Genomic DNA, 15,000 nt, shown 5'->3' with positions numbered 1-15,000 from the left:
CAGTGTCACTAGTGAGGGCCAAGCTGCAGCTCGAGAGGCACATCTGGCCCACTGCTCCTGACCTTGAGTTGTGTTGACATTCCCCAAAGCCCTTCTCATTACGAGCGCGGCTTCAAAGCAGCCACGGCTCTAATGATAATAGTCTTTAAATGGGACCCAGTGCAGGCCCAGCATGCCTACCTCTGTCAGTGTGTGTGTGTGCGAGTGTGTGTGCGTGTGTGTGTGTGTGTGTGTGTGTGTGTGTGTGTGTGTGTGTGTGAGTGAGTGAGTGAGTGAGTGAGTGAGTGAGTGAGTGTGTGTGTGTGATGGGGTTGTTACGGGGAGTTTTGCCACGTCCTGGATCGCTGTGTAGCAGAACGTAAACAAATACACCGACACTTTATGTGCGGCAAGACCTTCCACCACACACGCAAGAAGAGAAGCGATATCCTCTCAGAGGGAGGTAGCGTGCCTGGCTCAGCCTCAGCCACATGAGGCCCTGTGTCCTGGTTGGCTCCGAGGCTGCTAGTGATCCCCCATCTGGGGCTGGTCTCAGCGGGGCGGGAGGGAGGGATGGAGGGAGGGAGGGAGGGATGGAGGGAGGGAGGGAGAGAGGGAGGGAGGGGGGACGAGGAGCTGCTGCGTGCGGGTCTCTGAGGTCAGGCAGAGAGTGCTGTGAGGCCTGGGCCTCTGGAGAGATCTCTGGACGCTCAGAACAGGAAGGGGTGGACTGGGCAGTGATGAGAGAAGGGAACATACACACACACACACGCACACACACACACACACACACACAGAGACACACAGACACACACACACACACACACACACACACACACACATATGCATTCGCACTCACAGTCATAAAGAAATAGTAATCAATGCATAAACACACATCCACTTGGTATAAACACACTCAAGCGCATACACGCACACACACACACACTTACACAAAAACACAGTCATGAATATGAACACAAAACAACCGTGCGATAAGTGTAAAAGCAAAGGCCGGCTGAGTCTCCCACCACAGCTGCAGACTGTGTCGCTGTTAACGACCGCGTCGAGGTGGTGTCATGGAGATTTAGTAGCCCCTTGTTTGCGTGTTAACAGTTTTTTTCAGGGCCACAATCGGATAAGAAGTCTGTGAAAAAGACAAGGCAATCCATTTTCTGCCGACATTCACCAAGTCTCCCCGATAGCGCATGGTGTGTGTTCGTGATGGCTCGTTCAAACACTTGTAGGAATTTTGGTTGTCGTTCATTGTGTGTGGTGGGTAACATACATTCTGGGAGCCCCCCAGCGCCCCGTATAGATAAGTTAAGGTGGAGAGAGCCATTTGATTTAGATTAGCATGTAAATGAATGAGCCGCATTCCTGAGTCGCTCGACATGGAGCCTGTTTTTGTTTCTTTAGTAAACGAGGGAGCAGCAGGAGGGAGGTGTGAGGGGTCCTCTTTCTCCTCCTCCGTTGCTTTGCGCGCTGGAGAAAAGATGGCCTGTCGCGGTCAAGAATGGACTCGGCGAATTTACTTCCCATTGGAACTCGGGACTCGATTTAGTGTTGGAAAATGGACTGGCAATTGGGTTGTTTTTCTGTGTAACACGCTGAAATTATGGTTGAAAGTATTTTTTCTTGGACCCTCTGCTTCAGTGACTGCAGTGCGGCATTCTGTCTCTCTCTCTCTCTCTCTCTCTCTCCCTCCCTCTCTCTCCTTCTCTCTGTCTTTCACTCTTTTTTTTCTCTGTGAGAGGATGGCCGCCAGTGACTCTGTTGTGATTGCTGGGATTGGGTTGCCGTGTAAAGAAGAGTGACAGATCAGGTGTCAGGCGTGGAGAAGAGGACACATTTTTCTCACACCATTCCACGGGAGCCGTCAGTGGTGCCAGGTCCAACTGAAAAACTCCTGCACCCCCAACACCCCCCCACCCCTCACTCAGTCTCCCCCTGACAAAGCAAACACTCCAGGAACAACAGCCACAAAAGCAAAAGCATTAGTCAAGACCGGTGGTCATGAGTCAAGGAAGTGGTCTCATGAGTTTGATGACAGCTCAAGTTCCTGTTCCAGTGTTCTTGTATTGTCGTCGTTCTTAAGAAGTATGGAGAAGAATGACACCGTGAAACAATGATTTGGGAAGTACGAAACCTCAAGGGTGTTTTGTGGATGTATTGGTCAAGGATGGGGTCACTCCAGCTGATTCACTCCTCCTGACCGCGCTCTCTGGTCTTACTGGATGATATCATTCTCTCAGATTAGCTGCCTTTATGAATACGACGGAAATACCCAGTGGAGTTCTGCAGAATTACGCTCCCTGTCCCTGTTCCTCAACAGCATGTTGTCCCTGTTCCTGTCATTTGCTGAAAACAAATGTGATTACATACTATCATGACCTGTTAAGGACAGAAACAGAAACTCATACTATCATGACCTGTTAAGAACAGAAACAGAAACTCACACATAATGTGTCAATTCAGCAATATGAGAAACAGAACATCAAATCTTGTTGACTGCTTGCTCTAGATAGATAACACTAGATTCAGAATATTTCATATCTTCTCAACTGTCGTCAGTGCCGGGTACACCAGAGGAATGTTTGGTGTTTTTTGGGCAAAACATTTTGATTGCGAAGAATTTATATCTACCGAAACTTCGACAGAAAGCCATGAGAATGCACTGGGACAATACTAGCGAGACCGCCTTTGGTTTCCTCTGGCCACAGGAAGGGTCTCGTTTTGGATTGGTTTTGTTTTTGGGGGGGGGAGCAGGACGTTTATTTTGACCTTCGTCCAGGCTCTCTGGCACCAGGGACACGGGGCCCGGTTTCGGACGGTTGGAGTTTGCATTTCTCATAGGTCATGCCCAAGAAGTGCCGAACAAAAATGTAGTATGAAAATATGTCTGTGTTTGCCAGGAACGGTTTAAGCTTATTTCTTTTATCGGTTTATACTTCTCGACTAGAGAACATGTAAGGTCAGGTGATTTGTGTTTTGATTAACAAAAATAGAATTATCGGCGTCCGATGAATGTGTCAAAATAAAAATTCATCATGGCCATGCTTTGCCAAGAGCATTTTCTGAATAGCTTTAAAAGATTGGGAAAGCTTTGAGAGATGTAGACTCGCGTCTTCAGGCATTTTCACACATGTCAACGGGATGTTTGGTTAATGACGAGTGGCTCTCGCCCCTTTCCAAAGGTGGTGGTTTTGGCCACACCCGATGAGCCCTGATAGATTGTGGATTGTACCTGGGTGTCTGTCTGGAGGGCCCCCAGCCTGAGGTCCTGTCTGTTGGGGCCCCACCTCGTGTGGGAGCACTGGCCAGACAGGGTGTGGCGGTTTAGAACACGAGGTGTGTGGAGGTCAGTTGCTGGCCTGAGTGGACAGCCCTGGACAGACAGCCACATGCTCGAGCTATTGAGTGAAAACAAGACCCCCCCCCCCCCTTGCCCTCACCATCCCTCTTTGTCCCTCCCTCTCCCTCCCTCTCTCTCTGTCTCTGTCTCTCATCCCCTTTCAGTTGTGTGAGCGTTGGCCAGGCTGACCAGGGCCCTGCCGTATGCTGTCCAGGCCATAAAAAGGACGCAAGGTTGAACAGAGTAGCTAGTTACTCAGTGGACGAGCAGTCATTAACTTTCGTTAGGGCTCCCTTGTCATAAACTCCTGTTTACGGCTCATGACAAAATGAAGTCAATCAGCACGTCTGTCGTTTGCACTGGATCCTCACCAGCATCCGGGACTGTCCCCCAGAGACACGGGCCAGATTTATGAGGATTATACCCATATGAGACCCTGTTGTGGATTTGTTGTGTTTATGAGTACACAAAAGCGAAATTGAAAATGAACTCCTAGCTCCCTCCCTCTATGTAAAATGTCAGCCAAAAAAAGGCCCAGGAATGTGCAGCCTAGTTTTAGCTTAGTGTTATTTCTATGACCGTCTAGTCTGGTCAGACCCCCAAAAAAGTGGCCAGGGAGGTGGGGAAAGTCTCTTTAATATATACTAGCCGCGCGCTATGGTTAGATTATTTTGAGACTGCATTATTTATCTATAGGCTCTGGCCTGTGAATAAGAGCATGGGAAACTTCCTGTTGCCCTTTCTGCCTGTTTGCTGAGGTTCGTTTTTTTTCCCCTAAACAGTTTATTTGGATGTTGTTGGCGTTGTTGCAACTCATAAACTCGGCCTGAAACTAATTGGAAAACTGTGTGGCCAACTTAAAAGTAAGCTGCTGAGAAAGCGCAGATTATGTCCCCCACCCCATGAGCCTTCTCTCTAAATCTTGTCTGTCTTTCACACTGTTTCTCTCTCTCTCTCTTTCTCTCTCTCCCTCTCTCTCCCTCTCTCTCTCTCTCGCTCTCGCTTTTCCTCTCTCTGTGTGAATGGATTTCTGGAGCTCCTGTATTTTCATTCATCTTCTGAGACTGGGTGTGTTGTCTGTGAGAGGCCTGTGCTGTGCGTGACTAGCGGCCCTCTCCCGGGAGCCTGCCTTGTCTCTGATCTGACTCCCAGCCCCTGGCCCTCTCCTCATCTCCTGCAACATGACACCCAACAAGCACTTTAGCTACTGTGTCTCCCAGAAAGACAAGTCCCTGCGCTCTCTCTCTCTCTCTCTGTGTGTACTCAGTATGTTCCTCAGTTCTTTGGTCTGATGGTGAACCCTACAAACCAGCCTCCACTCCATCATGTGCTTTCTAGCTCTTCTCCCTCCCTCCCCTTTCCCTCTTTTTCATCTCTTTCTCATCTCTCTCTCTCTCACTCTCTCTCTCTCTCTCTCTCTCTCTCTCTCTCTCTCTCTATTTCACTTGCACCCTCATTTGCCCTTTACGTTCCTCATTTTTCCAGGCCTCCTCAAACAGGGCCTATCACACAGGGCCTCTCTCATTTCGCTCTGCTTTCTCTATCATTGTGTCTGTCTCATTTTTCTGTCTCGTTTGTCAGAGAGGGAAAAAGTCAACAATGTCAGTTAGCCCTCTGTCCCACCACACGGCCACGTCCAGTCTCACCAGCGGCACCAGACTCAACCATGACAGAGCCACGCTAGAACACTGGCGAATTGTGTTCTAATTAACAATACCATTTAAAAAATTCTAAACATTTGGATAAACAAGGATGACATAAGCCAGGCCTCCCGTGGTAGCTGGGAGAGTGGGTTGTTTTAGGCAGCAAAACAGCTCTGGAGGTCCCTGCCCACTGTCCTTTGTCTGGAATCTGCTACTGGAAAAGTAAAAAAAAAAGAAACACTCTAAAATGTCAGAGGATGGGAATGGCACTTTGCTGCATCAATGCCCCCTCAGTCACTCTTTTGACGGGCTAAACTCGACTCAAACAACAGAGGCCTGTTTTGTCACTCGGGTGGGCAGCGTGTGCCAGCTATTGAGATGTCGGGTCATTTTTTTTCCCTCAGTCTTTTTTTTTTTCTTTTTTCGGCAAGTCGATTGAAGGGCTCATTGGAATACTCCAGGACTCGCCGGACAGTCTCAGGGGTCCTGTGTGTCCATATAGGTTGATAAGCTGCTCCGTTGATTGGATACGGCACAACTAGAAGTCCTCTTCAACAAGTCATCTTGACAGGCCCGGGCAAACACAGGATTCAATCCGCCTTAAGAAAAAGTGAAATGAGATTAGCTGAATTGGGTTATGTGAGGACTAATCATGTTGTCCTGCAGATGCAGTTGGCCTGGACACAGAGGCTAGCGGGAATCCGGTCATGCCATGCTACTTTCCATCTTATGTGTAGAATGAAAACATCCACCGCATGTAAACACCTGTGGTTGTGCTTTTCTGAGCATGTCAAAGTGGGTCGTGGTTGCCATTTCGTGGAGTTAGGGGGAGAAAAAAAAGCCTTTTCAACGCTCGTATGTCTAGTGTGTCCTGATTGCACGTGTCTCGTCTCGGTCCAAGCTCGACACAAAGAATCCTCTCCCTCAGAAAAAAAAAACAAAAAAATCCCTCTCAACTCGCAACTTTGTGTAGCTTGAGGGGGAAAAGAACTGGCAACATTGTTGTTTTTCCTCGTTGCGCTAACATTATGGGTTTGAAGCATGTTCCTCTGGCATCGTTCGCCTTCTGTTCTTCCTTCTCTATCTTGCCCTCAGCTCTCCTCTCCGAGAAGCCAAATGTGGCCAAGGGGTAAACACTGCCTTCAGTGATTGATAGGCCCAATAATGTTTTCATTACGTACTTTAGGGGCACTTTCCACTGATTTGAAGCTTTGGCTAATAATACCGTCCTTACAGGGGAGGACAGTGGGGCCCCTGGTCCTCAGGCCCCCATGGCAGACTGTGCTGTGCGGCAGAATTGGATTATAAAGCAGCGAATCTGGCACTTATGCGTCTGAGCTGGGGCCCCCGGGGGCCCCGGGCCCTTCCTTAATCCACATGACTGGGCCGCGAGGACAAAGCTGGGGGAGTGGACCGTGGGGGTCGGGGTCAGATGTTTGGGTCAGATAGCGCTGGCTCTTATCAGCGCATGGGATCACTGACTGCTCAGCCACGGGCCTGGCCTCGTTTGGCCCTGCGTGGACCCCAGCGGGAGATGGACCTCGGCTAACGACGACGTCCTCCGATGGGTTTTACACTGTCCTCCATGTTGCCATGGCATCGTCTAGACGATGTGTATTTAGTCTGTGTTTTTTTTCTCCTCCTCCTCCCTCTTCCTTTCTTTTCTTCTCTCATGCGAACGCTGTCATTTTCTCAGTCTGACTCATCAGTCTATCGCTCGCGACTGAAGTGCGTATTTATGTCTCTTCCCCGCCACACACGCACACGTTTGGCTTTGTTGTCGGCACTTGGGGAGAAGTTGAGCGCATCCTTCCTGCGACTGAAGAAGCGGAAATTATGATGCTGGAGAGCAGTTAAGATGTGGGCTTCATAAAAGGACACAGAGCCACCGCTTCACCTCGTGGGATGCCATCCCACCCAGTTTTATATGATCTGTAATAAGGCAATGGAACAGATGGAGAAAATGGGAGGACGAGAGAGAGAGAGAGAGAGAGAGAGAGAGAGAGAGAGAATGAGAGAGAGAGAGAGAGAGAGAGAGAGAGAGAGAGCAGTATGAGCCTGATTTGGCTACCTGCATTACTGGAAGGAGTCGAGAGAAAGTCTTGGGGGTGAAATATTTGGTTCATGAAAGAGAGGGGGAGAGAGAGGGAGAGAAAGAGAGAGAGAGAGAATTAGTCAGTCTGCAGAGAGAGTGAGAAAAGAAAGAGAGGAGTAGAAAAGTTCTGAAGAGTGAAAGAGGGAATGAGCGGATTTATAACCAATTTGTAACCATTATAAACAAGACACATTCCTCTTGTAATTCTGGACATCTGGAATGCATGGCGTCTCTCTCTCCTCCTTCACTCCCCCCCCCTTTTTACTCTCTCTCTCTCTTTCTAACCCTCATTCTCTCTCTCATTTACTTTGTGGGTTTTGGAAGCAGTGTCTTGTCAGACTGCCGTAATGTAACAGTTCCTCGGGGATCCGGAGAAAACCTTGAGCCAAACTCCTCAATCTCAAGGGCCTCTTTGAGACGGTTTCATTTTGGGGTGAACGTTTTGATGTGTCTTTCTGCAGACATTACAAACATTGATAATTACTGTACATGAACCAATGCTGGCTGACACCGGGGTTCTCAAACACTATGGTTGTTTTGGCGCATCAACTCCTTACAGTCTGGCCCGAGCTCGCTGTTATCTTCATGGAAAGTAGGAAATCTTCTTAACACTGACCAGATACCTGGAAAGTTACTACACGGACATCAATCAGTGTTTTGGGCCACAGTTGTGCTCGATGTCTGTATCACTCTGTGCTTTTCTCACACACATAAACACAGACAGACAGACAGACAGACAGACACACACACACACACACACACACACACACATATACGCAAACATAGTCACACAGACATACACATATCCAGCTTTCCCAAAGATCTTGCTGTGAATATGAGTAATGTGCACATTTGGAAAAATGTAATGATTTAACAGTGGAAAATGTGCAAAAAATGCTCTCTCTCTTACACACACACGCGCAGAATGGTTCCATCCCACAAATCCCTGAGTAAGTGCTGCTGGAATGCTATAGGCTACTTCCAGTGGTAACAGTCTACATGCAATTCCCCATAGCCAACTGAGCAGAGGATCCAGAGCTGGAGCTGTCTCAGTTATAGTCTCTTAAATACCAGTTGTCTTGTCTGTATGTATGTGTGTGTGTGTGTGTGTGTATGTACAGTATGCATACTGTGTGTGTGTGTGTGTGTGTGTGTGTGTGTGTGTGTGTGTACGTGCGTGCGTGCGTGGGCGAGCGAGAGCGACTGTGTGTGTGTGTCTAAAACAGGCTGACTGCAGGGCTGACAGACAGGGAGTCAGTGGTGAGACTCTGGGTCTCATGTTGATGCGGGTGTGAAAGGGTGGGGGGGGGGGGGGGGGGTTGTGGCAGTGTGAACGGGTGGAGCTGTGGTGGCGGTGGGGCACGACGAGGCGGGTGCTCCTTCACACGTCGCCCGCGAGAGACCCTGGACAGATCTGAGGGCGGAAACGCCTCCCCGTCAGCCTGGCCAGCGTTGGATCTCACACCTCACCCTCTTCTGCACTGTTTCATCTGGCCTGCCAACAACATAGGGGGCTGTTTTTGCTGGCCTCATAGGGGTCAAGTGTGTTTAACACTCAGATTCCAGCACTCCTCACTCATGTTGGATCAGTTGACATCACACACACACATACGCCGCACCACCCACTGTCAGGTGACATGCTGTAGTTTGGTCATTGTGAAATGCCGAGTGGATCCTATCTGTGTTGATAAATGAAGAGTTAAGTTTGTTTTAGAGTCGTCTGCTTGTTGAGGATGAAGTGTTCTTCTTTATCTTCAGTAGATAACGAGCTACTGTGTGCGTAGTTGCAAACCGGTTGAGTAGTGCTCTGGTAGGGGAGAGCTTAGGGTATGCGAAAAAAGATGAGCTCATGCGACAGGATGCCAAAAAATCAACACAGGAAGTGAGGTCATAGGCTGCTGCCTGATGTTTCGGGAGAGGCCGCGTTGACCCCGCTGAGTGCTTGATATGTTCTTCTTCTTTTTTTTTCGACACAAAAACTGTAAGGTCGTTTCCATGGAAACAATCATTGTCAGAGACAGAGACAGCATGTGAGGGCCACTAATGAGCTGTGTGTGATCTCTCCTCTCTCTTCCTCTGCCTCCACAGAATTCTATGAACTTGCCTCCCGACAAAGCCCGGCTCCTGAGACAGTACGACAATGAGAAGAAGTGGGATCTCATCTGTGACCAAGTAAGCACCCCCCCCCCCCCCCCCCCCCTCATCATAACAGTCAATGAGTCAAATAGCAATAATACTGTATCTATCAGTAGATACAGTACGTGACAAAGATACATAACAAAGTCAAGCCTTACACTGACATTTTGGAATGGTTGGAATGGCTGGAATGGATAACTTTTTTTGCTTGCGTTCAAATCTACAGGAGATTAAAAAACAGGTGTTTCAGCTTAGCAGTGAGTCTGTGTCCTCGTTCTCATCCCCTCTCTGTTTCATTCATTTCTCTCTGTGTGTGTGTAAGGAGCGCTTTCAGGTGAAGAACCCACCACACACGTATATCCAGAAGCTGCGGGGGTTTCTAGACCCTGGAGTCACACGCAAGGTGAGTGGTGGGCCAGCTGGTTTTCATCAGCGTAAGGGCTGCACTATCCCATTTCAGGGCGGCCATGATTGATATTCTTACCACATACACAGGCAAACACAAATCTAACTAAAACCTTACCCTTGAGTGATCAGATCTCGTATGCCGTTATTTTCCATTGTCTATGAACCTAACTGATAGATAGATAGATAGATAGATAGATAGATAGATAGATAGATAGATACTTTATTGATCCCCAAGGGGAAATTCAAGAAATTCATGCAACTACAGTCAGACTAGAGCTAGTTCAGACTAAGATAAAATAACTGGTGCATTATGGTTTATATTACTGGTCTTTTCTCTTGAATCTTACCAACAAATCATTGATAAACATCTGCCTTATTAACGCCCTCGTCTTTCGCCTCAGAAATTCCGCAGGCGGGTTCAGGAGTCCACCAAGGTCCTGAGGGAGCTGGAGATATCACTGAGGACTAACCATATAGGGTGAGTCCAACTAATCCTGCCTCTTCTTAGTCTGGTGACCTCTACACTCTCAAATAAGTCCTCCCCGGATCACTGAAGATCCTCCCAGATCCTCTCAGATCAACCTGGGTCTCTACTTAGCATGTCAGTATACACAGTGAAGGCTGTAGATTGAGTGGAAGCAACAAACGTATTACTGTAATATCATACAATGCCAGCAATATTGCTAATTACAGTATTGATGCAACGTTTGCCATCCCCAATCATGATGAACAACATTCCCTGAAACAAAAGAGTTACTGTGGCTAAATTAAAAACAAATGCTAGCCACAAAACCCAAGTTTAACGATTAGCCCTGGGCTGGAAGCGACTGTGAGACGATGGGAAGTCGAGTGGCGGGTTGTGAACTCAGGGGGTTAGGTTAGCACGTCTAAGTGTTAGCACGTTCAAGTGTGAAGGCCTGAAGGCCAGTGGGTGTGGACCAGGAGCCCCAGCGCCTGACACTGCTCAGGGAGGTGTAGGCGACCGAGCTGGTCGTGGGGATGGTAGGGAGGGAACTGTGTGCTATTGTCATTATAGTCTACCTCCTTTTTAAAAAGGAAAGAAACACTCTTTCTTTTGTTCTTCCTGTTGTAGAGAGCCCATAGTCTTTCCCCCCGGTGCCCAGTTCTTTGCTTGCTAAGGCCTATTGTCCTTGGCCTGCCAGGCTGCTTCAGTGAATACAGTGCTGGATATAGTCACCTCTCTCTCTCTCTCTCTCCCTCTTTCTTTCCCCCTGCCTCTCTCTCTCTCTCTCTCTCTCTCTCTCTCTCTCTCTCTCGCTGTCTGTCTCTCTTTCTCTCTCTCTCTCTCACACACACACACACACACACACACACACACACAAACACTCTCTAGCTCCCAGAGCACAGATGGTTCTCATTGTGCTGCTGGGTCTGCTGCCTCGGCTGCTGTTGTAGCTGGACAGGAAGCAGGGCTGTGTACGCTAGAGGGACAGGAAGCCTGCCCGTCCAACAATGAAATCTGTTAGGGAAAGACGCACTCGGACACAAGCACCAACCTATACACACACACACACACACACACACACACACACTGCCGCACCCTCACACTCACTCCCGCATATGTATACAAACCCCATTACTCATGAAACAATGGAAACAAATGCCTACAAACACACACACACACACACACACACACACACACACACACACACACACACACAAACACACTCCAGTGAACGCAGCACGGTGTAACCACATAGCCATGCATCCACTCACTTCCTGAGCTAATCAACGTTATCCTGAGCTAAACTCACACCTGCCCAGACCTCTAGCTGCGCCGTCCACAATGAGGGTGCCCTCACCGATCACAATCACACGCTGGTGTGTGCCGTCACCGCCACCTCTCTGTCCCCTCGGGCCCCAGACATACTGCACCAGTGAATCACTCCCAATTGAAAAGCGATGGCACCGGATTCAAAGTCAAAACAATAATGGTATTAGTCTGGCGTGGAGTTATACGACTGGGCTTTTGTTGTCGGGGCCGGCCAAAAATAACTCATATGCTCTTCGACTTCATCAATAAAAGTCCACGGCACTAATGCCTTTCCCAGAAAGACAGATCCACAGGAAAAAGAGGAGGGGAAAAGCTATTTTCAGGGACTTTCTTTGTGCCTGGACGAAGTGTAACAGAGGTCTGTTTGTGGTGTGTGTGTGTCTGTCTTTGTGTGTGTGTGTGTGTGTGTGTGTGTGTGTGTGTGTGTGTGTGTGTGTGTGTGTGTGTGTGAGTGTGTGTGTGAGTGTGCGTGTGTGCAAACTCTAGCCCCTTTTCCGATGTGTTACTCCTCTGATCGCCAAGACAATCTGAAATAGCATCTGGTAGGACAGGAAAAGGGAGGGGGGAGGGGGGGGGGTGGAGGCGGTCGGAGAGGTGGGAAGGGGGGGGAGGAGGTGGTATCCAGGAAACTAATGATCAAGCGAGCCCTCCTCTCTGTCCTGGGGCCCAGTCTGTCGCTCTGTCTCTGTAGCTCTGTCTTTCCTCTCTTTCCATTTTTTTCCACACAGTGTCCTTTTCTCTTTCTTCCTTTCTTTTTCTGTTGGGCTCCTTTCCTCTGCCCTCGTTCTCTCCCTGGCTCGCTCTCTCTCTCTCTTGCAGACACTCTCATACGGAGAGGTCTGCCGGCTTCCTTCCTGACTAAGTACTGGCAGGGCTGCAAATAGAGATCTCTGACGGGGATTTCTCTCTGTAATCACTGCAGTGTGACTGGACTGTGGTCCCCTCCAGGTCCAGTTGATTGTGTGTGTGTGTGTGTGTGTGTGTGTGTGTGTGTGTGTGTGTGTGTGTGTGTGTGTGTGTGTGTGTGTGTATGTGTGTGTGTGAGGGAGACAGAGAGAGAGAGACAGAGAGAGAGGGAGAGAGAGAGAGAGATATTGAGGCTGTCAGTAGCAGAACCTTCACCCGCTGTATGCCCTTCACATTCCTTCACTCCATGCAGTGGGAATTCCTCTTGCTGTGAGACCCCCACCACCACCCCCCACTCAGCAATGTGCAGCTAAAATGGGGGAAATCTGAAGCAGGCCCATTTTTTCCCTTCTTTCCACTGCAGCCACTGCCAAGTGAGTCAGGGGGGAGCCATTTTTCAGGCAGCCCAGAAAAGTTAGGAAGCGTCTGAAGATGTAGACTCTCGTTAGCCTTGTCTACTCTTCGGATGAAGTACGCCTACGGAGGAGGCAGCCTCTTTCTTTCTGCCTCTCACTCTCTTCCTCCTCCATCTTTCTCTTTCTTTCCCTCTCTCTCTCTCTCTCTCTCTCTCCCCTTACTCTTCCTCTCCGTCTCTGTGGGCCATTTGTCTGGCTAATGTTTAAAAGTATGCGTCTGCCCCAGTGGGCTGCCACCATTAACCACTGCCATGTTGTGTGTGCTGCAGGTGGGTGAGAGAGTTCCTCAACGATGAGAACCGGGGCCTGGACATCCTGGTGCAGTACTTATCCTTTGCACAATGTGCTGTTATGTGAGTAGGACTTTTTCCTCCCAACTTCCACTCAACAACTTTTGTTATCAATGGTTAACACTGACACAGATATAACTCATACACACACACACACACACACACACACACACACACACACACACACACACACACATACACACACACACATTACAGTAACACTTTCATGGAGTTTGAGTCGGTCATTTCTCTGCAAGTGTGTGTGTGTGTGTGTGTGTGTGTGTGTGTCCGGAATGGCCAGAATGAAACCCGATTGCACATGGGATGTGTTGTGTGCCAGAGGATGCAGCTGGGCTTTGCGGCGGCCAAAAAGCGTGTGAGGCGGCTGGACGAGCGGGTAGCGTGGCTGTGTGGGCGCTGAGCACTGCCTGGCTCTGTCTGTGTTAAAGCTCATGTGCAAGCGTACTGTATGTGGAAGAGGCCTGGAGGATGTGGCACCGTTGCACCCCCTCGCTGCTCCCCTCCCCTACCCTAATACAGCGCACTAAACCTGGACCCTGTTCCTAACCGACTACCCCTCCCTCCCTGTCTGTCTGCCTGTCTGTGTGTCTGTCTCTGTGTGCTTGTCTGTCCGTTCGTTCATCCGTCCGGCGGCGCAGGCTGGACTTTGAGGCGCTGGAGAACGGCGATGACGGCACCCTGGACAAGGGCCGGTCCTGGAGCAGGTCCATCGAGGATCTGCACCAGAGCGGCACGCAGCCCTTCTGCAACACGCTGGTGCGCTCGGCTCGCCAGTCCGTCCTGCGGTACGTATGTGTGTGTGTGTGTGTGTGTGTGTGTGTGTGTGTGTGTGTGTTTGCAGCGCCATGTCTATCCTGCCATAGGTGTGCGTGTGTGCGTGCGTGTGTGTGCTGTGCCAGTCTGTCCTGCGGTACGTATGTGTGTGTGCGGCTGTGTATGTGTGACGTTTTGTGTGTGCAGCGCCAGACTATCCTGCGCTACGTTTGTGCGTGTGTGTGTGTGTGTGTGTGTGTGTGTGTGTGTGTGTGTGTGTGTGTGTGTGTGTGTGTGTGTGTGTGTGTGTGTGTGTGTGCGCTGTGTGTGTGTGTGTGTGTGTGCAGTTGCTGCAGGGTGCTGCTGCCTCCCCCTCTCCCTGCCCTGCCACTAACACTTCCCCAGCCAATCCTGAACACACAGTGCACAGGCTGGAGGAAGAGCAGTACAAGCAACTGAGGAAGAGGACGGAAGAACAGTAGAGAGAGTTTGGATCAACTTGGGCTAAAACAGCAGCGGCCATTAAACTTGATCTGACTTTAAAAGCCAGTAAAATATTTGATTCTCTACTTTGCTAAGTAAAATTAAAAATATTTATACGGAACCAGCACCGGTTCAGCATTTCAGGATGTGCTGAATGCATCATATTACTTTTAATAACAAATGATACAAAAGAGTTACTGTTATTATCTGGATGGGGTTTTCAGAGCAGGGCTGATGTCCAAACTCACCCTCTGAATGAAAGCGTACTGTGGGCTCTGGAGTTGCTCTGCTCTGCTGTGCTGCCTGGCACAGTGCGGGCGATTGGTGTTGTGGTTGCTGGCTGGCACAGTGCGGGCGATTGGTGTTGTGGTTGCTGGCTGGCACAGTGCGGGCGATTGGTGTTGTGGTTGCTGGCTGGCAGCGCGGCGCGGCTGTCTGTGCTGTGCGGAGCACTGAGGGAGGTGCCCTGGCGAGACACTAATGGAGTCTGTGTGTGTATGGACAAGGAGCATCTCCTGAGTGAGTGTGTGTGTGTGTGTGCTCGTGTGTGTGTATGGACAAGGAGCATCTCCTGAGTGAGTGTGTGTGTGTGCTCGTGTGTGTGTATGGACAAGGAGCATCTCCTGAGTGAGTGTGTGTGTGTGCTCGTGTGTGTGTATGGACAAGGAGCATCTCCTGAGTGAGTGTGTGTGTGTGCTCGTGTGTGTGTATGGACAAGGAGCA

At 49.5% G+C, this 15,000-nt stretch overlaps 1 protein-coding gene across 5 annotated transcripts in view; it reads left to right on the top strand.

Moving 5' to 3' along the window:
• Window positions 1-15,000, top strand: part of fmnl3 (formin-like 3) — a 43,637-nt gene that overhangs the window by 7,798 nt on the left and 20,839 nt on the right. For 4 of the 5 annotated variants that reach the window (XM_062541237.1, XM_062541240.1, XM_062541239.1 and 1 more), the window contains exons 2-6: window positions 9,158-9,241; window positions 9,528-9,608; window positions 10,015-10,091; window positions 13,000-13,083; window positions 13,680-13,826. In XM_062541237.1, coding sequence (XP_062397221.1) covers window positions 9,158-9,241; window positions 9,528-9,608; window positions 10,015-10,091; window positions 13,000-13,083; window positions 13,680-13,826 — 473 coding nt within the window. The remainder of the gene's footprint in view (window positions 1-9,157; window positions 9,242-9,527; window positions 9,609-10,014; window positions 10,092-12,999; window positions 13,084-13,679; window positions 13,827-15,000) is intronic. The other variant, XM_062541241.1, reaches the window with a different exon arrangement.

This window comes from Sardina pilchardus, chromosome 7 (genome assembly GCF_963854185.1).
Source record: "Sardina pilchardus chromosome 7, fSarPil1.1, whole genome shotgun sequence".
Taxonomy (NCBI): Eukaryota; Metazoa; Chordata; class Actinopteri; order Clupeiformes; family Clupeidae; genus Sardina; species Sardina pilchardus.
This window is presented reverse-complemented; position numbering and strand designations above follow the sequence as displayed.